Below are 24,161 nucleotides of genomic sequence, written 5' to 3' on the forward strand. Positions count from 1 at the left end.
TCCTGAGTCAAGCTCTGCCCTCTTGGACGTTTGTTGCGACATGTTCATTCACCTGTTTCAGTTTTTAACCATGATAACTTACCTTAAGTAAGTTCTTTATACAGTTGAAGTGAATACTCAACGTGTACAAAAGAGTATCAGTTTTTAAGAAGCTGAATTAGATGCAGTCACGAGTCGCATGACCGCATTTTAATTTTCACTGCGAAACAAACATTTCATTCATTATGAGTTAGCTTAGTTTTTCATGACCAAACAATGAGACCCACACATTGATGTCATAATCAAAAAGAATGTAAAATATCTTTCAGCTGAGTATGGCTATTTATGGCCAATGTAAATAGGATGAGATAAAAATAAAAGGTCAGATAATGAAATAAGGACTTGTATCCCTATTACTATTTTTACTATAAATCCTTTGGTGCTATAAATAATATATTTATCATATATTTAGCATTTTTGGACATCTTCCATAAGTAGGCTATACCGAGAGAGAGAGAGAGGGAGGGAGAGAGAGAGAGAGAGAGAGAGAGAGAGAGAGAGAGAGAGAGAGAGAGAGAGAGAGAGAGAGAGAGTGGGACGTCATTCATGGTTCATGTGGGCAAATGGATGAAGGCAATGAAGAGGGATGTTAGTTGGAGAGGTATACATTACAGAAGACATCTGCTTGGATTGACATTGTTTTGGACCTATTTGAATGCAACAGAAACATTTGGGATTGGAATGACATTTTTGGAATAAGAGACAATGATGACAGATTAATATCAGCATAATGAGGACAATCTGCAGGCCTGATATAAAAGGTAACACTCTATTTGACATAACTCTATTAGTATAATATATAATGTACTTTTGTAATATGTTTGTTTTTATTTTAGGTCTGTGAGATGACCTGCTGACACAGATAAAGAAGATTTTGTGAATCCTGGGTACTCCAGTTCAGTTGGTAGGCTAGTTTGTGTAATTATACACGTGTTATTATTTTTTCACTTGAGGAAACTTCTAAAGTAGAACGCAGTATATTAATTTTACAAACATATATGCATTATGTATTTGCATAAATATATCACATTGAATTATTTATACAAAAGAAATGGATTGTTTCCTGTTTTCTTATATTTTATCTTGACCGTTTATATTTTAACGGTTGTTTCTTTATTCATATAAACGTATACTCAAACATACACATATAAGATACATAATTAATTATTAAAATACAAAAATATGTTTGTGTTTGCTCTAAATGTGACACAATCATTGACGCAGAAGGATTACGCACAGGCTACGGAGGTGCGTAAATGCAAATAGCTCTGATGTGGGCAGCAAATCACAATAGCGGAAGAGGGCGGGGACTTAAAATAATACCAGTGGTTAATTTGCATATGGTTTGTCTCTGCTTCATTACAAATGCTAAAGCAACAAGCGATTTCAACGTTGTTTATCATTAACTTCTACGCAACTTATACAAAACTAACAAAAGTTATGAATTAACAAATTAGAAGATTCAAGACAAGCATGTCGGGCAATACCTGCGTATTTTGTAGTTGTCTTAGTACTGGTGCTATTATTTTCTCTGCCTCCCAGATCACTGTAAGGCAGATGCTGTACAAGGCAGAGATGAGAGCTCTGAAGTGTTGGAGGATTCCTGCCATACTTACTATCCTACAGCAAACATGGATTTTAGCCATGGAAATTCCTCCTGATGGTGAGGAACTGCTATTTGGAACTTGTCCACAGCTGGCCTTGTGACCAAAATTCATTGTTTACTCTCTTACATTGCCATTTTATTCATTTGTTAAACATTATATATTTCATATTTGACTCTGGACCACAAAACCAGTCATAAGTAGCAAGGGTGGCCTATATTTGTAGCAATAGCCAACAATACATTGTCAAAATGGTAGATTTTTCTTTCATGCCAAAAATCAAATTAGGTAAACATAATGTTCCATAAACATATTTTGTAAATTTCCTACCGTAAATATATCAAAACTTAATTTTTGATTAGTATTGTTAAGGACTCAATATTTAGATTTTTCTTTTGCACTCTCAGATTCCAGATTTTCAAGCTTATTTAGTTTTCAGATAATGTATAAATCTCAGTTTCAAAAAATTGATGCTTATGGCTGGTTTTGTTATTCAGGGTCACATATATTATATATTTTTGTGTACTGTATATTCCCACAGTCAGGCAGCCTCCAATGATATATAAAGAGAGCCCTCAAGACTACATAGTAGATCCGGTTGACCCTATTATAGTGGAGTGTGAAGCAACAGGGAATCCACCTCCAGTGTAAGTATTCAACAAGGCATTTACTATCACACAACATAATATATAATTATGCATGTCAATTCTTGCACTGGATTGACTTGATTATTTAATAATACCTTTATTCCAGTCAACAGTCAAAAGTTTTGAACAGTAAGATTTTTGATGTCTTTAAAGAAACCTCTGCTCCTCACCGAGTCTGCATTTATTTGATTCAAAGTACAGCAAGAACAGTACAATTTTGAAATATTTTACTATTTTTAAATATATTTTAAAATGTAATTTATTCCTGTGATTTCAAAGCTGAATTTTTAGCATCATTATTCCCGTCACATGATTCGTCAGAAATCATTCTAATATTCTGATTTGCTGCTCAAAAACATTTATTATTTTTATTGTTTAAACAGCTAAGTAGAATTTTATTCAGGTTTCTTCTGTGAATAAAAAAATAAAAGAACATTAGTATAAATCTTTTTGCATCATTATAAATGTCTTTATCGTCACTTTTGATCAATTTAAAGCATCCTTGCTAAATAAAACTATTAATTTATTTCCTTCCCCCCCAAAAAGTATACTGACTCTAAGCTTTCGAATGGTATAGTGTATACATTTTACAAAAGCTTTTTATGTCAGATAAATGCTGATCTTTGGATCTTTCTATTCATCAAAGTATCCTGAAAAAAATTACTCAACTGTTTTAAATGTATTTAAATAAATGTTTCTTTAACAGCAAATCAGCATATTAGAATGATTTCTGAAGGGTCATGTGACACTGAAGACTGGAGTAATTTTGCTAAAAATTTAGCTGTGATCACAGGAATAAATTACATTTTAAAATCAAATAGTAAACAGTTATTTTAAATAGTAAAAATATTTCTAAATGTCACTGTTTTTCATGTACTTTGGATCAAGTAAATGCAGGCTTGGTGAGCAGAAGAGACTTCTTTTAAAAACATTAAAAGTCTTTTGACTGGTAGTGTACCTTATAGGTTGTCTAGATATTTCCTATGATTTGCCTTTGTTTGATTATGTAAAAAGTGCTAAAATATAGACTAATCGCAATGTAAAATGTATGCATTTTTAAAAATCACGATTGTGTTATAAAAAGTATAATTGACAGTTAACACTTGTTACACGTAGGTTCACATGGACACGTAATGGAGTGTACCTAAATGTGGCTCGAGATCCTCAGGTCAGCATGAGGTGGCGTTCTGGCACATTAGAGATTTTCTTCTGGGGTCGTCCCAATGACTACGAGGGTGTCTATCAGTGCACAGCGACAAATGAGTTTGGCTCTGCTCTGTCAAGTTTCATCAATCTTCGTGTGTCCAGTAAGCCCTTACACAGCATGCAACTGTTAATACACTGCAAGAGCATTTGGTCAGTAGAGGGTTTGTACCTACGTCACGATTTGTTAGGTATTGGCGATACTCGAATGTAAACAACAGCATGGATTGCACTGTTTATGTACTACTAAATACGTTGTTCTGCTAATTTATGCTGTCTAAACCATGGAAAAAACATGTGGAAGATGCTAAATCATATAAAAAAGGACTTAGTAAGCAGTAAAAGGCGCAATATTTTGACAAACTAAAGTTAATAGGTGGTAAAGATACATACGGGCAGTATTAATTAAGATATTCACCTAATATTTCATTTACCTGACTGGAAATGGTAAGAACAAGCATGAATATTCTTGCCCTGGAAATCTTTTGTTCCTCAAACAACTTTTGCATTCTTCTCCTTGCTTTTTTATAACGTTTGGCAGTTTATCATTCTTCAAATGATTTTCCCAGTCCAGCTGATTAGTTCAGCCCAAAACATGACAATAATTGATCATTTTCAGCAGTAATAATCACCTAAATATGCAAGTTTAATTTGTTTCAGTGGCATTGTGTATGTCCAGTACTGCCAATATGGCCGATAGATGACGCAACGTGAAAACACTCTTGGCTTTTAAACATCTCATTTCTGTGATCAGAGGCCCGTACGTGGTTGAAGGAGTATCTGGAGCCAGTCTCAGTGGTGGTTGGACTTCCTCTCATCCTTCCCTGCAATCCTCCTGTAGGTCCTCCAAAACCTGACACTTACTGGCTGAACAGTAGTAAGTCTCAAAAACAACATTAATTTAAAAAAATTGAACAGTAGTGTGTCCGTATCACCAGTTTATATGTTTAAATAAGCCTTTAAATATACTGGCAGTAGTTTATATCCAAGTTCATCTTTATTCCATAGCTATGGCACCAATCCGTCAGGATCGTCGAGTATCAAAGTCAGAGAATGGAGATCTATACTTTTCCAGTATTGTAGCAGAAGACGCTCTTACAAACTATGTCTGTGTCGCCCGGTTTCCCTTCACGAACACCATCCAGCAGAAACCGCCGCTCATCCTGCAGGTGCTCACAGGTCTGTGTGTGGAATTGTTTTCATTCTGCTTTAGGATTAAATTTTAAGCAAATCTGTTTTAATATTTCTACCCGTGCCTATGTCTGTGTGTGTTCAGTTGAGGAAGAACCATGATTAAAACCATCTAACAGTCTAACGCCATGGTGAGTTAGGACTCTTTCTTGTGCTTCTTTATTGTAAACACTCAACAGACCTAAACTGATCCACTAACTAGTCACCTCTGCTTTGGACAGATTTGTAAATTGTAAAGTTCTCTATCAAATTTGTGATATTTTATATCTATGTAGCTCGCATGGCAGCCCACACGCCACCCAAGTTTCTGAAACCCAAAGGAACTGTCAGCACAACTATTGCGATGCTAGGGGAAGAACTCATTTTGGAGTGTTTTGCTGCTGGAGTGTGAGTTTTAAAATTATTTTGATGATGTATCTGTTTTCTGAGAACAGTTAAAACTAGTAACTCTATTCTCTTTTTTTTGTAGTCCGACTCCCTTCATCAAGTGGACTAAAGATTGGGAGGAGATGTCCATGACAGGAAAGAAGTTGGAGAACTTTAATAAGACACTTAGAATAAGGAACGTCTCTATGGATGATGGAGGAGACTACATCTGCACTGCTTCAAACAGGATGGGCAGCCTGGACCACATCATCACTGTCAGGGTCAAATGTAGAATACTTCATTACTTTATTACTATTGTTCTGATTGTCACTATGTGGATTGACCCAAAAATGCAAGTCCTGTCATTACAGGTCCTTCTCAAAAAATTAGCATATTGTGATAAAGTTCATTATTTTCTGTAATGTACTGATAAACATTAGACTTTCATATATTTTAGATTCATTACACACATTTGAAAGTAGTTCTAGCCTTTTATTGTTTTAATATTGATGATTTTGGCATCCAGCTCATGAAAACCCAAAATTCCTATCTCAAAAAATTAGCATATTTCATCCGACCAATAAAAGAAAAGTGTTTTTAATACAAAAAAAGTCAACCTTCAAATAATTATGTTCAGTTATGCACTCAATACTTGGTCGGGAATCCTTTTGCAGAAATGACTGCTTCAATGCGGCGTGGCATGTAGGCTATCAGCCTGTGGCACTGCTGAGGTGTTATGGAGGCCCAGGATGCTTCAATAGCCGCCTTAAGCTCATCCAGAGTGTTGGGTCTTGCGTCTCTCAACTTTCTTTTCACAATATCCCACAGATTCTCTATGGGGTTCAGGTCAGGAGAGTTGGCAGGCCAATTGAGCACAGTAATACCATGGTCAGTAAACCATTTACCAGTGGTTTTGGCACTGTGAGCAGGTGCTAGGTCGTGCTGAAAAATGAAATCTTCATCTCCATAAAGCTTTTCAGCAGATGGAAGCATGAAGTGCTCCAAAATCTCCTGATAGCTAGCTGCATTGACCCTGCCCTTGATAAAACACAGTGGACCAACACCAGCAGCTGACATGGCACCCCAGACCATCACTGACTGTGGGTACTTGACACTGGACTTCAGGCATTTTGGCATTTCCCTCTCCCCAGTCTTCCTCCAGAATCTGGCACCTTGATTTCCGAATGACATGCAAAATTTGCTTTCATCCGAAAAAAGTACTTTGGACCACTGTGTTTTATCAAGGGCAGGGTCAATGCAGCTAGCTATCAGGAGATTTTGGAGCACTTCATGCTTCCATCTGCTGAAAAGCTTTATGGAGACGAAAATTTCATTTTTCAGCACGACCTGGCACCTGCTCACAGTGCCGAAACCACTGGTAAATGGTTTACTGACCATGGTATTACTGTGCTCAATTGGCCTGCCAACTCTCCTGACCTGAACCCCATAGAGAATCTGTGGGATATTGTGAAGAGAAAGTTGAGAGACGCAAGACCCAACACTCTGGATGAGCTTAAGGCCGCTATCGAAGCATCCTGGGCCTCCATAACACCTCAGCAGTGCCACAGGCTGATAGCCTACATGCCACGCCGCATTGAAGCAGTCATTTCTGCAAAAGGATTCCCGACCAAGTATTGAGTGCATAACTGAACATAATTATTTGAAGGTTGACTTTTTTTGTATTAAAAACACTTTTCTTTTATTGGTCGGATGAAATATGCTAATTTTTTGAGATAGGAATTTTGGGTTTTCAAGAGCTGTATGCCAAAATCATCAATATTAAAACAATAAAAGGCTAGAACTACTTTCAAATGTGTGAAATGAATCTAAAATATATGAAAGTCTAATGTTTATCAGTACATTACAGAAAATAATGAACTTTATCACAATATGCTAATTTTTTGAGAAGGACCTGTATTTGCTCATTCTTATGATGTTTCAAACCCGTATGGTGCTTTTTTTCTATGGGACATCAAATAGAGAATTTGAAGAAAGTTCAATCTGCTCTTATTTTTAATGCAATAACATTTAATGCCTTATAGTGACCAGAGTACATCTGTCACTAAACAAAAACACATTATAAAAGCACCATATTAATAGTTGAAACAACTTTATATTTTACATTCACATTGTGTGAGAAACAGACAAAGATTTCTGTCTTTATTTACTAAAAATCATAGAATTTTTAAATCATTAAATTGTAAATCAAATATGACACCATTTCACTTGTTTTACATGAGTTGGACATTTAAAACATTGTCTAACATAAGACACATTACACCTGGTTCCATATTCACAGTAATTCATAATTCATATAATTTTATTAATGATTTTAAAGGAAGTCTCTAATGCTCAGTGAGGCTGCATTTATTGATTCAAAATATGAAATATTTATACAATTTAAAATAACTTTCTATTTACAGTAAATACACTACCAGTCAAGATTTTTTTCATGTTTTGTAAAAGAAGTCTCTTCTGCTCACCAAGCCTGCATTTATTTGATCCAAAGTACAGTAAAAACAGTACAATTTTGAGATATTTTTACTATTTAAAATAACTTTTCTATTTAAATATTTTTAAATATAATTTATTCCCGTGATTCCAAAGCTACATTTTTAGCATACTCCAGTCACACGATCCTTAAGAAATCATTCTAATATTCTGATATGCGGCTCAGAAAACATTTTTGTATTATTATTATTATGTTGAAACAGCAGAGTATAATTTTTTCAGGTTTCTTTGTTGAATAGAAAGTTCAGAAGAACAGCATTTATCTGAAATAGAAATCTTTTACATTATAAATGTCTTTATTATCATTTTGATAATTTTTTAAGCATTATTCAAAAAAATGGAATGTTATAGTGTATAATGTTACAAAAGCTTTTATTTCAGATAAAAGCTGATCTTTTGATTTTTCTATATTCATCAAAGAATCCTGAAAAAAATGTACCCAACTGTTTCAAATATTGCTAATAATAAATAAAAAATGTCTTGATCACCAAATCAGCATATTGGAATGATTTCTGAAGGATCATGTGACACTGAAGATTGGAGTAATGATGCTGAAAATTCAGCTTTGATCACAGGAATAAATTACATTTTAAAATATATTCAAATAAATATTCACTATTAAATAGTGAAAATATTACTGCTTTTGCTGTATTTTAGATCAAATAAATGCAGAGAATTCTTTAAAAGCATAAAAATTATTTTGACTAGTGTGTATATCTTATGCTTTTAAATTTATTCTTGTGATTAAAAATTTTCCACAGTCATTACTCCAGTCTTCAGTGTCTTCAGAAGTCATTCTAATATGCTGATTTGGTGCTCAAAAACAAAACTCTATACCAAAACATAAGCATTATGGAACAATATGAAGATGAATATCTTCAATATAATAATGACTACATTTATTTTAAGTATTACTTAAAGAATGACAAAATCAAGATCTCTATATATTCTCTAATATATTCTCTTTCCATCTGTAGCGGTTCCGTTCTGGGTGGAGAAGCCTGAGAGTCTGGTCTTGTCTCGTGATGACAGTGGTAGTATAGTGTGTAGAGCTGATGGAATTCCTCGACCCCAGATACAGTGGCTGGTTAATGGAGAGCCAATCAGTGGTGAGAAAAAAAACAAAAAACAGCTTCATATACAACCAGGTGCATTGCTAAGCTTTTTAATGCTCACTCGTTCTGTGTTCACTTTAGATGCTCCTAAGAGTCCAGGCAGACAGGTTGCAGGAGACACTTTGACATTCAGGGCTGTGGTTCCAGACAGCGTAGCAGTGTTCCAGTGCAATGCTTCAAACCAGTACGGCTATATCATGACAAACGCTTTTTTGGCTGTAATGGGTAAGATCTAGAAAAAGCTAGATACTACAATTTACATGCACCATCAGCTTTAATGAGTAATTGCAACTTTACTATGCTGTTGGCAGATATGAAACCTCGTCTGTTAGGTCCCAGAGAGGAACTAATTAAAACAACAGAAGGCAATACTACTCTTTTAGACTGCCCATATTTTGGCTCTCCCAAACCTGACCTGCGGTGGTAAATATATTGTCTTACTATTATTTATATTCAGCATCAAGTCATTATTGTAAGTTGTAAGAACAGTAACTTGTAAGGAGTTTTTACTTTTGAATCGTCACAAATACAAGCATAAAAACAGGAAATATGTGACCCTGGACCACAAAACCAATCTTAAGTAGCACAGGTATATTTGTAGTAATAGCCAAAAATACATTGTATGGGTTAAAATGATTGATTTTTCTTTTATGCCAAAATCATTAGGATATTAAGTAAAGATCATGTTCCATGAAGATATTTTGTAAATGTCATAGCGTAAATATATCAAAACCTAATTTTTGATTAGTAATATGCATTGCTAAGAACTTCATCTGGACAAATTTAAAGGTGATTTTCTCAATATTTCGATTTTTTTGTACCCTCAAATAGTTGTATCTCGACCAAATATTGTCCTATCCTAACAATCTCTCATACATCAATGGAAAGCTTATTTATTCAGCTTTCAGATGATGTGTAAATGTCAATTTCAAAAAATTTAACCTCATGACTGGTTTTGTGGTCCAGGGTCACATATGTCTTATGTGATGGTGTGAATAAACAAAATGAGGAGAAATTGTTTCAAAATATTTCAAAAAGTAAATTCACATAACAAAGTTTCCAATCAATGTGTGTATAGGTCAAAAGGAGGACTAGGAACCTTAGAAGGGGGTCGTCATAGGATTCTTCCAAATGGTACACTGGAAATCAGAAACACAAAACTACAAGATCAAGGAAGTTATGTGTGTGTCGCAAGCAACGTCATTGGACGAGATGACAAGGAGGTCCAACTAGAGGTCAAAGGTATCTAGAAGAGTTTCTGCTTTTTCTGCTTTTTACTTTTTAAATTTTTACTTAACATACACAGCCATATCACCCTGCAGCCCAAGACTGGTTGCTCACTGTAGCTAAGCAGGGCTGAGCCTGGTCAGTACCTGGATGGGAGACTTCCTGGGAAAACTAGGTTGCTGTTGGAAGAGGTGTTAGTGAGGCCAGCAGGGGGTGCTCACCCTGTGGTCTATGTGGGTCCTAATGCCCCAGTATAGTGATGGGGACACTATACTGTAAAAAGCACCGTCCTTCGGATGAGACGGGGAAACCGAGGTCCTGACTCTCTGTGGTCACAAAAAATCCCATGGCACTTCTCGTAAAGAGTAGGGGTGTAACCCCGGTGTCCTGGCCAAATTCCCTCCACTGGCCCTAGTCTATCATGGCCTTCTAACAATCCCCTTTCATTGAATTGGCTATTCACTCTCTCCTCTCCACCTATAGCTGGTGTGTGGTGAGCGAACATGGCGCCGTTGTACTGTGGCTGCCGTCGCATCATCCAAGTGGATGCTGCACACTGGTGATGGTTGAGGAGAGATCCCCCATATGATTGTAAAGCGCTTTGGGTGTACGGCAATACACAATAAAGCGCTATATAAATGCATAATTCATTCATACAGTCAAACCTGAAATTATTCATACCCCTGGCAAATTCTGACTTAAAGTTACTTTTATTCAACCAGCAAGTTTTTTTTTTTTTTTTTTTTTTTTTTTTTTTTTTACCTAAAATGACACAGGCTTCTCCCAAAAGATAATAAGACGATGTACAAGAGGCATCATTGTGGAAAAAATATTACTCATCTTTTATTCACATTTGAACAAAAAGTGGCATGTCCAAAATTATTCATACCCTTCTCAATAATCAATAGAAAAGCCTTTTTTATTGGTTATTACAGCAATCAAACGCATCCAGCTTTTTGCATGTCTCCACTGGTATTTTTGCCCATTTATCTTTAGCGATGAGCTCCAACTCTTTCAGGTTGGAGGGTCTCCTTGCCATCACCCTGATCTTTAGCTCCCTCCACTGATTCTCAATTGGATTTAAGTCAGGAGTCTGGCTGGGCCACTGCAAAAACGTTAATGTTTTTGTCTACTAACCATTTCTTCACCATTTATGCTGTGTTTTGGGTTGTTGTCATGCTGAAATGTTCACTGGTGTCCGAGGCCAAGTTTCTCTGCAGACTGCCTGATGTTGTTGTTGAGAATTTTGATGTATTGCTCCTTTTTCATGGTGCCGTTTACTGTGATTAGGTTCCCTGGTCCACCGGCTGAAAAACACCCCCAAAACATTAGGTTCCCACCACCATGTTTAACAGTGGGGATGGTGTTCTTAGGGTTGAAGGCTTCTCCTTTTTCACGCCAAATGAAGGCTACATCATTGTGGCCAAACAATTAAATTTTAGTTTCATCTGAACATAAAACAGAAGACCAGAAGTGGTGTCCTCTTTGGTCTGTGTCTGGGGAACCCAGCGGTGTGCAGTGTCCGTTGGACTGTCTGCCTTGAGATGTTGCCACCAGCACAGCCCAGATTCATCAGGATGGCCTTGGTGGTGATCCTTGGATTCTTTTTTACCTCTCTCACTATCCTCCTGGCCAGCACAGGTGTCACTTTTGTCTTCCGACCACGTCCTCTGAGATTTTTTACAGTGCAGAATGTCTTGTATTTTTTAAAAATACATTGCACAGTAGCCACTGGAACTTCAAAACATTTAGATATGGTCTTATAGCTCTTTCCTGACTTGTGAGCAGCCACAATGCTTAGCCCAGGTCCTCAGTGAGCTCCTTTGTCTTAGCCATGACTGTCCACAAACCAACAGCAGAGAGCTTCTGTTTTTCACCTGTTGAGTTGATTAAAACAGCTGTTCCAATGAATCAGGGTAATTAGGATGCTTTAGAACAGCTTGGACTATTTGAAATGGTATAGAACTTTGGATTTTCCCATAGACTGTGACAGAACTTTGGATTTTCCCATAGACTGTGACAGTTTGCTAAGGGTATGAATAATTTTGGATATGCCGTTTTTTGTTCAAATGTAAATAAAAGCTGGGAAATATTTTTTTTCCACAATGATGCCTCTTGTACATTGTCTTATTATCTTTTGGGAGAAGCCTGTGTAATTTCCGGTCAAAAAAACAAAACTTGCTGGTTGAATAAAAGTAACTTTAAGTCAGAATTTGTCAGGGGTATAAATAATTTTGGGCTTGACTGTACCTATAACTTTTTACTTTATAGATTATTTATTTTTATTTTTTTACTTGTAAATGTTCTGTGTGTCATAATAACACAAGTTGACCTGATTGTTTAAAGACTAAATGTGGTTTTATTTTATAGAGCCCATTAAAATCATCCGTGCTCCACACAACACTGTAGTCGTAAGAGGAAGCCTGGCTCGCTTTGATTGTAAGATTAAATTCGACCCGACTCTGGATGTCACAGTCACTTGGCTTAAGGACAAGAAGTTCTTGATCTTAGGAAGAAGGTAAACAGCACAAATTGCATGATGGAAATGTCATTAACTATTCTAACGGTTTACTGCATTAAGAATTATGGCACTTGACTATATAGGATGACCAAGGATGAGGATTCTCTGAGCATTGCTGATGTGTACAGAAGAGATGAAGGCGTCTACACATGCAGGGTTAAAAGTGAACTGGAAGATGTCACTGCCTCAGCCAAACTCACTGTGATGGGTACCAGCACATACAGTATACTCTCTCAATACATGTAGACAGTATAAACATGAGCATATTATTTATGTATGCTTTTGCTTTTAGATCGTCCAGACCCGCCCAGTGACCTAGAGATATCAGACCCATCAGAGAGGAGCGTTAGACTCACCTGGGTACCTGGGCTGAGCAACCACAGTCCTATTAAAGGTACACAGATACACACATCCACACAAAAATAGATGCGATCAATTACAGCCTTACAATGATATCATTTTGAATGAATTCTCTTTTAGAGTACCTGGTTCAATATACAGAAGATCTCCTTGCAGATTATTGGCTGCTGCCAAGTGGCTGGAAGAACCTTTCCAGCTACCCGGGGAACCTAAACTCTGTCATTTTACAGCTGACACCATTTGTCGAGTACAGATTCCGAGTCATCGCTGTAAACGGGATAGGTCCCAGTAAACCCAGCTGGGCATCTGAATACTACCAGACTGGTGGAGCTGGTAGGTCTTCTATTATCTTCTATTCTATCTTCTCACTCAAAAGTTTGGGGTCGGTAAGGTTTTTTGTCAATTACAACTACGGTAAAGGTCCATTCACAACATGGATGATAACTATAATTATAATAATAAAGATATAGTTAAAAAAAAAAAAAAACTTTAAAGAGCTTGAACATTTAAAGAGGCAGACACCAAAACTGCTGCATGTGCTTATAATAGACAGAATGTTATCAAACGTTGGTATGGACACTTATATAGTTATCATTTAATATAATTATCATTCTTGGTGTGAGGTCATTATTGTGAAATATTGTTACAGTTTACATTAGCTGCTTTCTAAGTTTTCTATATTTTAAAGTTTAATTTATTCCTGTTATGGCAAAGCTCAATTTTCAGCATCATTACTCCAGTCTTCAGCGTCACATTATCCTTTAAAAATGATTCTAATTTGCTGCTCAAAACATTTTTTATTATTATTATCAATATTGTGCTGATTATTATTTTTATGGAAAGCGTGATACATATTTATCAGAATACTTTTTTTTCCAGAAGCTTTTGTGACATTATAAATGTTTTTTACTGTAATTTTTGATAATTTAATGCATCATAGCTGAATAACTCTATTATATAATTAAAAAAAACTTTGAATGGTATATATTATGTTACAGTTGAAGTCAAAAGTTTACATACACCTTGCAGAATCTGCAAAATTTTAGTTATTTTCCCAAAATAAAAGTGGTTATACAAAATGCATGTTATTTTTAATTTAGTACTGACCTGAATATGGTATTTCACATAAAAGATGTTTACATAAATTCCACAAGAGAAAAAAAATAGTTGATTCTTAATAATGTGTTGTTACCTGAATTGTCACAGCTGTGTTTTTTAGTGACAGTTGTTCATGAGTCCCTTGTTTGTCCTGAACAGTTAAACTGCCTGCTGTTCTTCAGAAAAATCCTTCAGGTCCCACAAATTCTTTGGTTTTTCTGTATTTTTGTGTAATTGAACTCTTTCTAGCAATGACTGTATGGTTTTGAGATCTATCTTTTCACACTGAGGACAACTGAGGGACTCAAATTGAACTATTATAAAAGGTTCAAATGCTCACTGATGCTCCAGAAGAAAAATAATGCATCAAGAGCCTGGGGGTGAAAACTTTTTGAAATTTAAGATCAGGGTAAATTTAACTTATTTTGTCTTCTGGAAAACAATCTTCTGTAGCTTCTGAAGGGCAGTACTAAATAATAAAAAATATGATATTTAGGCAAATAAGAAACATTTACACAACTTTATTTGAACTGTCCCTCAGTTGTCCTCAGTGTGAAAAGATGGATCTTATAATCGTACAGTTATTATTGAATAGGGTTCAAATACACAGAAACGCTGAAAAACCACAGAATTTTTGAGACCTGAATGATTTTTTTGAAGAACAGCGGGCAGTTTAACTGTTCAGGACAAACAAGGGACTGATGAACGACTATCACAAAAAAAAAAAAAAAAAAAAAAAAAAAAAAAAAAAAGCTGTGGATCATTCAGGTAACAACACAGTATTAAGAATCAAGCATATGAAAATTTATATAAATCTAAATCTAAACGTCTTTTATGTGAAATATTTTAATCAGTTCAGTTAAAAAAAAACTTATTTTGGTAAAATAATTAACATTTTGCAGATTCTGCAAGGTGTATGTAAACATTTGACTTCAACTATATATTATATTATATTAAATATTGAATTATGTTTTGTGTATTTAGTGCCTGATGCCATCCCAAGAAACATCCAAGGAATGGGAAGTGGAGTGTTCAGAAATAACATGGAAATCAGCTGGGAGGTGATGTATTGATGATTAATGTCCGTCATTTTAGTCAGAGTTGTTGACTCTGTTGTAATCACAAGCATATGATTCATATTAACTGTGATGTTTTCATTGTATCTGAAGCCACTGGAATACAGAGAATGGAATGGGCCAAAACTGGGCTACATGGTTTGGTGGAGACGAAGGGATTCAAGAGAGGAATGGAAAAACTACACAACATACTGGTGGTGTAGCTACATCATCTATGACACTGACACCTTCACACCCTATGAGATTAAAGTTCAGGCTGTCAACTTCTTTGGCTATGGCCCAGAATCCCCTGTTGTGATTGGCTACTCAGGGGAGGACCGTAAGTTCACATCTTCTTCATGAACCCTAAACTTCTATTAAGCATAGAGATTGGTCTCAGTGTTTTACTCATATTGGGTTCTCAAACAGGTCCTGTTGCAGCTCCAACTGACCTGAGTGTGTCAGACATTGAGAGCACAACGCTGACAGTCCATTGGGAGCCAGTGGCACGAGTCGACATGATGGGGGAAATAAAAGAGTACAAAGTATGGTTTCTTAGTTGCACAAGTAAGTTCATGTCCTTTCAGTAAATGATATAGGCGGCTGATGGAGCTGTGGTTGGTTTCCCAGGTTTATTACTGGAGAGAGAGCAGTCGTCTGCCCTGGCACACTGTGAGCAGGAGGATTAAGACGAAGAGTTTTAAAGCTAATGGACCTCGTCTGTCTGGGACCCTGAGCGGCCTTGTACCATATAGTAACTACAGGATGTATATTGTAGTGGCAAATAACCGTTATGAGGGTCCGCCCAGCAACACTATTGAGTTTCAGACACCTGAAGGAGGTATTAAACCGTTTGGTTAACATTATCAAACCCATACATGTCTTTCATGCATCTTCCTTTTCTTCTCTAGTGCCCACGATTCCCAGATCATTCAGAATCATGCACCGGCACTATGACACCATTTATCTGGACTGGGAAGAACCTGCAGAACCCAATGGCATTCTGACTGGATATATTCTCAAATATCAGACATGTAAGTGTCCTTAATAGATTCTCATGACTTTTTTAAGCACTAAATACAAATTCTGTTATTTTCTCTAGTGAACATCACTCTGGGTGACAGAATCCAAGTGGAATACATTCCTCCGAACATCACCTATTTCTCCCTGCGGCGTTTTGACCGTTACACTCGATACAAGTTCTCACTGGCAGCACAAACCGAGGTTGGAGTCGGGGAGGCGTTCACAGAGGAATCACCCCATTTTACAACTGAAGGTAATGGACTTAATTTACATTCATAAGATCAGCTTCTGTAAACAATAAAATGATTCCTAACATGTCTGTATGGTTGGCTGTGTGTGTGAACAGAACATACCCGCGATCAAGTGGACATTGTGACGCAGGGTTGGTTCATTGGCTTAATGTGTGCAGTTGCTCTCCTCGTTCTTATCATGCTCATCGTCTTTTTCATCAAGAGGAGCCGAGGAGGAAAGTACCCAGGTGTGATATAAATTACTTGGGACAAGTTACATATAACTTGCATATGCCTTGTGAAAGTGTTCATACCCCTTAATTTTTTTCATGTTTTGTTATGTTGCTGCCTTATGTTAAACTGCTTTAAATGACTTTTTTTCCACATCAATTTACACTCCATACACCATAATGTCAAAGCAAAAACAGAATTGTCACTACTTAGTAAATGTATTCAAAATTAAAACCTGAAAAAAGTACATTTGCATAAGTATTCATACCCTTAACTCAGTATTTAGCTGAAGCACCTTTACAGCCTCAAGTACAGTCGTGGCCAAAAGTTTTGAGAATGACACAAATATTAGTTTTCACAAAGTTTGCTGCTCAACTGCTTTTAGATCTTTGTTTCAGTTGTTTCTGTGAGCTCTGATCCCGCAGCTGAATCCTCTTTAGGAGACGATCCTGGCGCTTGCTGGACTTTCTTGGATGCCCTTAAGCCTTCATAACAAGAATTGAACCTCTTTCCTTGAAGTTTTTGATGATCCTATAAATTGTTGATTTAGGTGCAATCTTAGTAGCCACAATATCCTTGCCTGTGAAGCCATTTTTATACAACGCAATGATGGCTGCACGCGTTTCTTTGCAGGTCACCATGGTTAACAATGGAAGAACAATGACTTCAAGCATCACCCTCCTTTTAACATGTCAAGTCTGCCATTCTAACCCAATCAGCCTGACATAATGATCTCCAGCCTTGTGCTCGTCAACATTCTCACCTGAGTTAACAAGACGATTACTGAAATGATCTCAGCAGGTCCTTTAATGACAGAAATGAAATGCAGTGGAACGTTTTTTTTTGGGATTCATTTTAGAAGTTAATTTTCATGGCAAAGAAGGACTATACAATTCATCTGATCACTCTTCATAACATTCTGGATTATATGCAAATTGCTATTATAAAAACTTAAGCAGCAACTTTTCCAATTTCCAATATTTATGTAATTCTCAAAACTTTTGGCCACGACTGTACATCAGAGTAAAGAGAAGAATGGCAATTATCTGCCATTCTTCTCTTTACCTCTCAAGCTCTGTTCAGCTTGGATTATCATGTTATCATGGGTTTTTATTATGGCTATCTCAATATTTTGCTGTGCTGAGCTTTTTCTTCTACGCTGACGAGTCCTTCAGTCCCTGCCACTAAAAAACAGCCCCACAGAATGAGGCTGCTACCAGCACACTTTACTTTTGGGATGGTAGTCTGCAGGTGGTGAGCAGATCATTTTTCCTAAAAAATGATGCTTGGGGGGCGCAAGATGGCAGACAGGGAGTAACAGCGGTTTTCACTAGCTCCCGCTCCAATCAGCTAATTAATCAGATTTCTCATTCATTTAGAACGCAATCCCACGGCTTTGGTTATGTGATCGTAGTATTATGTCTTTGGAATCTTTTTGGCCACAATCTTTTTCGAAAATGCCTCGTACTGCAAAGAAAACTGAAAAGAAGGACTCTTCCCCGAACGCGCCAGATGATTTACCGGAACATTGTGAGGGTGAAGCTAGCCACGATCTTGAGTTAAAGGAGAACTCCGGTGTGATATTGACCTAAAGTGTATTGAATCATGATACCGAGTGTGAACGTACCTTGCATATCTCATCTCGTCTTGTCCACTGCTGTCCGAAATCTGGGGTCAGTTAGCCGATGCTCACAACAGGTTGTCAATGAAAGTCAATCGGGCATCGAAGGAGCCATGTAAATAAATCACTGTTTTACGCCATTTACGAGGCACAAAGTAGCTCCAGACTTCATTGGTAGACTTCCAAGGGCCCTGACATTTAAAACGAGACATTGAGAACTCAGAAAAAGCACCGGTAGTTTATTTACAAGTAGATTTATACAGACAGTAACTGCAAGAAGTTTAGCGGCCGCCGCCATCTTAAATGTAGTCACGATAAGTCGAGTGTCGAGCACGAAGGAAACTACAACCTGATAAGTTGATAACCTGATAAATTCCTCAATGTCTCGTTTTAAATGTCAGGGCCCTTGGAAGTCTACCAATGAAGTCTGGAGCTACTTTGTGCCTCGTAAATGGCGTAAAACAGTGATTTATTTACATGGCTTCTTCGATGCCCTGTTGACTCTCATTGACAACCTGTTGTGAGCATCGGCTAACTGACCCCAGATTTCGGACAGCAGTGGACAAGACGAGATGAGATATGCAAGGTACGTTTACACTCGGTATCATGATTCAATACACTTTAGGTCAAAATCACACCGGAGTTCTCCTTTAAGTCCGGCCATGGCAAAGGCGTTTCAATATATGACGGAGATGATTTCGAAAACAATAGATGCCAAACTCGACCCTCTAGCTGAGGTTGTACACATTCATTCTCAACAACTGGAGAATTGCAAGTCTCGGCTGGATGAGGCCGAACGAAGAATCGCCTCAGCGGAGGAGTTAGCTGAGAGTATACAGGCCCGTGTTCTAACTCTTGAAAGTCAAGTTGCCGCACTTACTGATCACGTAGACGATTTAGAGAACAGAGAACGGCGCAAAAATATTCGCATTCTCGGCTTACCAGAGGGGGCAGAAGGCTCTAACACGGTCTCATTTCTCCAAAAATGGATCCCGGAGCTCCTTCATTTGCAGACTAAAGGAGGCTACATTAAGATTGAAAGGGCTCACCGCACTCTAGCGCCCAGACCAGGTGTCAAGGAGAGACCCAGACCGATGGTGGTGCGCATGCATAACTTCGGAGATAAACAGAGGATTCTTGATGCAAGTAGAAAGTTGTCCATGGATGGAAATCTGCGGTTTGATAACAGCAAGGTATCTTTCTATCAAGATTTCTCCGCCGCGGTGCTCCGAAAGCGCAGGGAATTTTATTCGGTTAAACATAACTTGCAGGAGATCGGAGCTCGCTACGCAATGTTATACCCAGCTAAACTGCGAGTAACGATTGGGAATACCTCTAAGGTCTTTGGCACACCTGCAGCGGTCTCCGAATTTATTTCTGAAAAGGAGCAGCATGTACGACTGGCTGCAATTGAAAGATCTCCTCCGGACAACTTTGTGATCGAATCTTGAATTGCGTGCTATTCAAACTAAGCCGTGCGGGGCCTTGTTTAGCGCTGAAGTGAGGGATGGAATGTGTTTCTTTCCCCCTTCCATTCGATTTGCATTTCCCATACTTTTTGCTGAGCGGAGCGGACGACGTGGATACGCTTGTTTGCTTCTTGGGTCTTCCAGTTGGACACTTGCGGAACGAATTTAACAGACGTTTATTTGATATTCTAGCCTTCGCTGCCAGAAAAAATATTTTGTTAATTTGGATCAGTGACAAACCCCCCTCTTTGAAAGGATGGCACAAGATTATTAAGGAAATGATTCCCTTGGAATTTTTAACTGGTCTTATTCATATGTCTATTGAAGCTTTTCCTCAAGTTTGGACTCCATACTTGGATTATATTGATGTCTCTTTAAGCAATATTTTGAGTTTTGGTATGCAATAATGCACTTTTTTTGTCTTTTTTCACTAGCATTGTAAAAGATGGACATTGTTTGTTTGTTGTATGTTGTTTGTTGAAATGTTCATAAAAAGACGCAATAAAAAAAATTATGGATGGAATTGAGATTGCTCAGACCACAGAATCTTGTTTCTTACAGTCTGAGGGTCCATTAGGTGCTTTTTTGCTAATTCCAAGTGTGTTTTCATGTGTCTTTACTGAGGAGAGGATTGAGTCTTGCCACACCACTATAAAGCCCTGATGGGTGGAGTGTTGCAGTGTTGTTTGACCTTGTGTTAGTTACTCCCATCTGTATATATGATCATGGAGCTCAATTAGAGCGACCATCATGTTCTTGGTCACCAGTCAAAGCCCTTCTCCATCAATTGCTCAGTTTGGCCAGGAGGCCAGCTCTAGGAAGAGTCCTAGTTCTTTCAAACTTCTTCCATTAAGGGTAACAGAGACTACATGCTTCTGTGAACCTTGCAGATTTTTTTCTGTACTCTTGCCCAGATCTGTGCCTTGACGCAATGCTGGCTCTGAGCTCTACATGCAGTTCTTTTGACCTCAGGGCTTGGTTTTTGCTCTGATATGCATTTTTAGCTGTTGGACCTTTTATTAAGACGTGTGTGCCTTTCCAGATCATATCCGTTCAACTGAATTTGCCACAAGTTAACTCCACTCAAAGTTTAGTAACATCTACAATCAATATGAATGCTCCTAAACTATATTTCAACTTTCACAAATAAGGGTATGAATACTTATGCAACAGAATCATTAAAGAAATTGAAGATTTAAAAAAAAAATTGTGTAGATTGATGTGGGAAAAAAAGTTATTTAAAACAGTTTAACATAAGAAAAACATAATAAAACGTGAAAAAAATCAAGGAGTGGGAATGCTTTCGCAAGGCACTGTAATTATCTTGCATTATTTATAATGTATGTGGTAAAACATATTCTTTTGTTTGTTTTTTGTAAGTGCGGGACAAGAAGGACTTTGCACTGGAGCCAATGGATGACAGAGAGAATGGAACGTTTGATTACAGGTGACTTTATGTTTGATTTTGAAAATTTTAAAAGCTTTCTTAAAGGGATAGTTCACCCAAAAATGAAAATTCTGTCATTAATTACTCACCGTCATATCGTTCCAAACCCATAAGACCTTATTTCGTCTTCAGAACACAAATAAAGATATTTCTGATGAAATCCGAGAGCTTTCTGATCCTGCATAGACAGTAAAACAGAAAACCATTAAAATAGTCCATGTGACATTATGGTTCACCCATAATGTTATGAAGCTGCAAGAATACTTTTTGTGTGCAAAGACAACAAAAACAACGACTGAGCCTTGGACGTGTGAGTTGTGTTGCTGTCTATGCAGGGTCAGAAAGCTCACGGATTTCATCAAATATATCTTCATTTTTTTGTTCTGAAGACGAACAAAGGTCTTACAGGTTTGGAACGACATGAGGGTGAGTAATTACTGACAGAACTATCCCTGTAAGTTTATATACTACGGACACACTTATTTTCAGTGATGAACTTACATAAAACCAGCATGTGAGATACACTGAAGGATGAAAAATTAATCAATCTTATAATGTACATCATAACATAATCACATTAGCACTGGTTGGTTTGTAGTATGTACTGTATACCAAAATCATTGTTTGATTTTCATCACTCCATCCATCAAACATTTCTCACTTTGTTTGTTCCTCCTTTATTTTTGTTTTATGTCTTTTGCAATTGGACCACTGAAGGTCTCTTGAGAGGTATGATACATGTCATTCATAACAAATTTTGTCTTTTTTTTATTAAATGACCTTATTTGTTTTACCACAATACTTCAATACACTACAAGTATTCAGTCTAACGAATAGGCTATTTTTAAAACTGTTCATAGGTTTGGGAAGTTAATACTTTTATTCAGCAGGATGCATTAATTTGTAAAAAAAAAAAAAAAAATGCAGGATATTTATAATAATAATTGAAAAAAAGAGATCTTTTTCATATTATGTATCAGTTTCCATAATAGAAGATGTAATAATAAATAATAAAAATAATAAAATGTTTTTTTGAGGAGCAAATCAGCATGATATAATAATTTCAGAAGGATCATGTGACACTGAGGACTGGAGTAATTATGCTAAAAATGTTGCTTTGCCACCATAGGAATAAATTCAAATAGAGAACAGTTCTTTTATATTGTGTTGATACTCCACATAATGTTTTTACTGTATTTTTGATCAAATAAATACAGCCTTGTTTTGCATAAGACAAAATCATTGCAAAACTTTGAACGGTAGTGTATTATTTTATTGACTTCTACTGTCACATTTTATATTTTCTATGTTTATCTTGGCTGCTTCACATAATGTTAACTGCGGCGTTTTGGCTTCTATATCAGGATAACACGAGTGCCTACAATGCCCTATAGCAGACGGTATGTATCTCTTTAAGCTTTATTATGAGCATTGTTTGGAATAATGAAGATGATCTTCCCTCTGAAATTGGACTCAAACGATTAATTTCCCCTCAGTGAGGAAGAAAGTCGACAAGGACGCAGTCAAGGTGCAATTGAGCACATTGGCAGGAGAACAAACAGTGACGACAGCCTCATGGAGTATGGTGAAAGTGAAGAGATCGAGTTTAACGAGGATGGCTCCTTCATCGGAGAGTACACAGGCGTCAGTAAGAGGAACATCGACAGGAGTCCGTACCATGACAGCTCTGAGCCCACATCTCCTGTGGCCATCTATTCTTTTGCCTAGAGCTAATGGTGGGATGAACCACCTTTACACAGACGGACTTGACCTCAAAACACACAACACAAGATTATGATCTGTTTAATCTGGCGGACAGGCTGCAAATGATATGTAGAGGTAAAACAGTGTTTCTGGTGATTTACCGTAAAAGTACCAATCAGATTTGTTTTTCAAATCCACAAATCATGTGAGAGGAAGCCAAGCAAAGATGCCTTTGATGTGTTTATCATGTTGATAAGAAGACTGAAAAGAAACGGCTGATGGAAGCTGGAACAAGCTCATGTTCATTTTATAAACATATATAACATTCAGGATCATTTCACACAGATTTACTTAGACATAAGAAGAGATGTTGAGCATCAGTGCTTTGTTGTTTAACCAATGTTTGATCTCACTGATAGTTGCCACTAACTCTTGTATATTTTATTTTTCGATAGCACCGTTTTTACTTGTATTTATGTGTGTTTGCTGTACTGTAGGTCACATTAATGGACTACAAACCATTTGTTCTCACACGAAATACAATCTAACCCTTCGCTGCTTATGATGTACATGATGTTTTTTGTATATTTTTTGAGAACTATCATTAGTGTTGTAGTGCTTGAGTTATTAAAATGCATCAAGACAATGAATGTCTTTGTCATAACTAAAGTAAAGGTCATAAAGGTTCTTAAGAAGTCATACAGATTTGTGAGAGGAACAGTACAAAATATATAATCTTGCCTTCCTCTGAAGCTCACATATGTGACCCTGGACCACAAAACCATGCAGTCTTAAGTAGCAAAGGTATATTTGTAGCAATAGCCAAAAATACATTGTATGTTCCAAATTATCGATTTTTCTTTTATGCCAAAATCATTAGCATATTAAGTAAAGATCATGTTCCATGAAGATATTTTGTAAATTTTCAACCATAAATATATACAAATTTGATTTTTGATTAGTAATAGCCTATACATTGCTAAAAACTTCATTTGGACAACTTTTAAAGCGATTTTCTCAATATTTAGATTTTTTTGCACCCTCAGATTCCAGGTTTTGAAATCGTTGTATCTCAGACAAACATTGTCCTATTTTAACAAACAATATATCAATGGAAAGCTTATTTACTCAGCTTTCAGATGACATAATAATCACAATTTCGACAAATTTACACTATGACTGTTTTTGTGGTCCAGGGTCACATATATGTAAACAATATATGTAAACAATAACGATATTTACATGTTTGTGTAAACTTACTTTAAATGCCCAACATGAGGCTGATATTCCAATATCCTCCATTAGAGGGCAGAGTAAGTGACCACAACACGACCTCTACCGCAAACATGGACACGCTTACACACCTGTGTTCAAATAGAAATCACAATCTCTGCAAGTTATATATTATGTTTCGTTTTTTATCACGAAACAAAAATAAAAAGTCTAACTGCACCAGTGCTGATAATCATGTTACTTTACAGTAAGGATAGTACAAGTTC

At 36.8% G+C, this 24,161-nt stretch overlaps 1 protein-coding gene across 1 annotated transcript; it reads left to right on the top strand.

Annotated features, from left to right (window-relative positions):
• The first annotated feature begins 620 nt into the window (after window positions 1-620).
• On the top strand, window positions 621-23,308 carry nfascb (neurofascin homolog (chicken) b). Its single transcript, XM_073823413.1, has 29 exons — window positions 621-800; window positions 876-943; window positions 1,264-1,287; window positions 1,582-1,702; window positions 2,185-2,290; window positions 3,407-3,597; window positions 4,248-4,370; window positions 4,502-4,672; window positions 4,960-5,071; window positions 5,154-5,338; window positions 8,539-8,670; window positions 8,758-8,901; window positions 8,988-9,099; window positions 9,755-9,918; window positions 12,274-12,421; window positions 12,508-12,632; window positions 12,717-12,818; window positions 12,905-13,117; window positions 14,867-14,943; window positions 15,052-15,277; window positions 15,367-15,482; window positions 15,568-15,778; window positions 15,849-15,971; window positions 16,040-16,213; window positions 16,307-16,438; window positions 20,892-20,958; window positions 21,676-21,687; window positions 22,323-22,358; window positions 22,455-23,308. The coding sequence occupies exons 4-29, from the start codon at window positions 1,597-1,599 to the stop codon at window positions 22,684-22,686; spliced, it is 3,540 nt and encodes a 1,179-aa protein (XP_073679514.1). The 5' UTR covers window positions 621-800; window positions 876-943; window positions 1,264-1,287; window positions 1,582-1,596; the 3' UTR covers window positions 22,687-23,308.
• Window positions 23,309-24,161: the final 853 nt, after the last annotated feature.

The sequence above is a fragment of the Garra rufa genome, chromosome 18, assembly GCF_049309525.1.
Source record: "Garra rufa chromosome 18, GarRuf1.0, whole genome shotgun sequence".
NCBI lineage: Eukaryota > Metazoa > Chordata > Actinopteri > Cypriniformes > Cyprinidae > Garra > Garra rufa.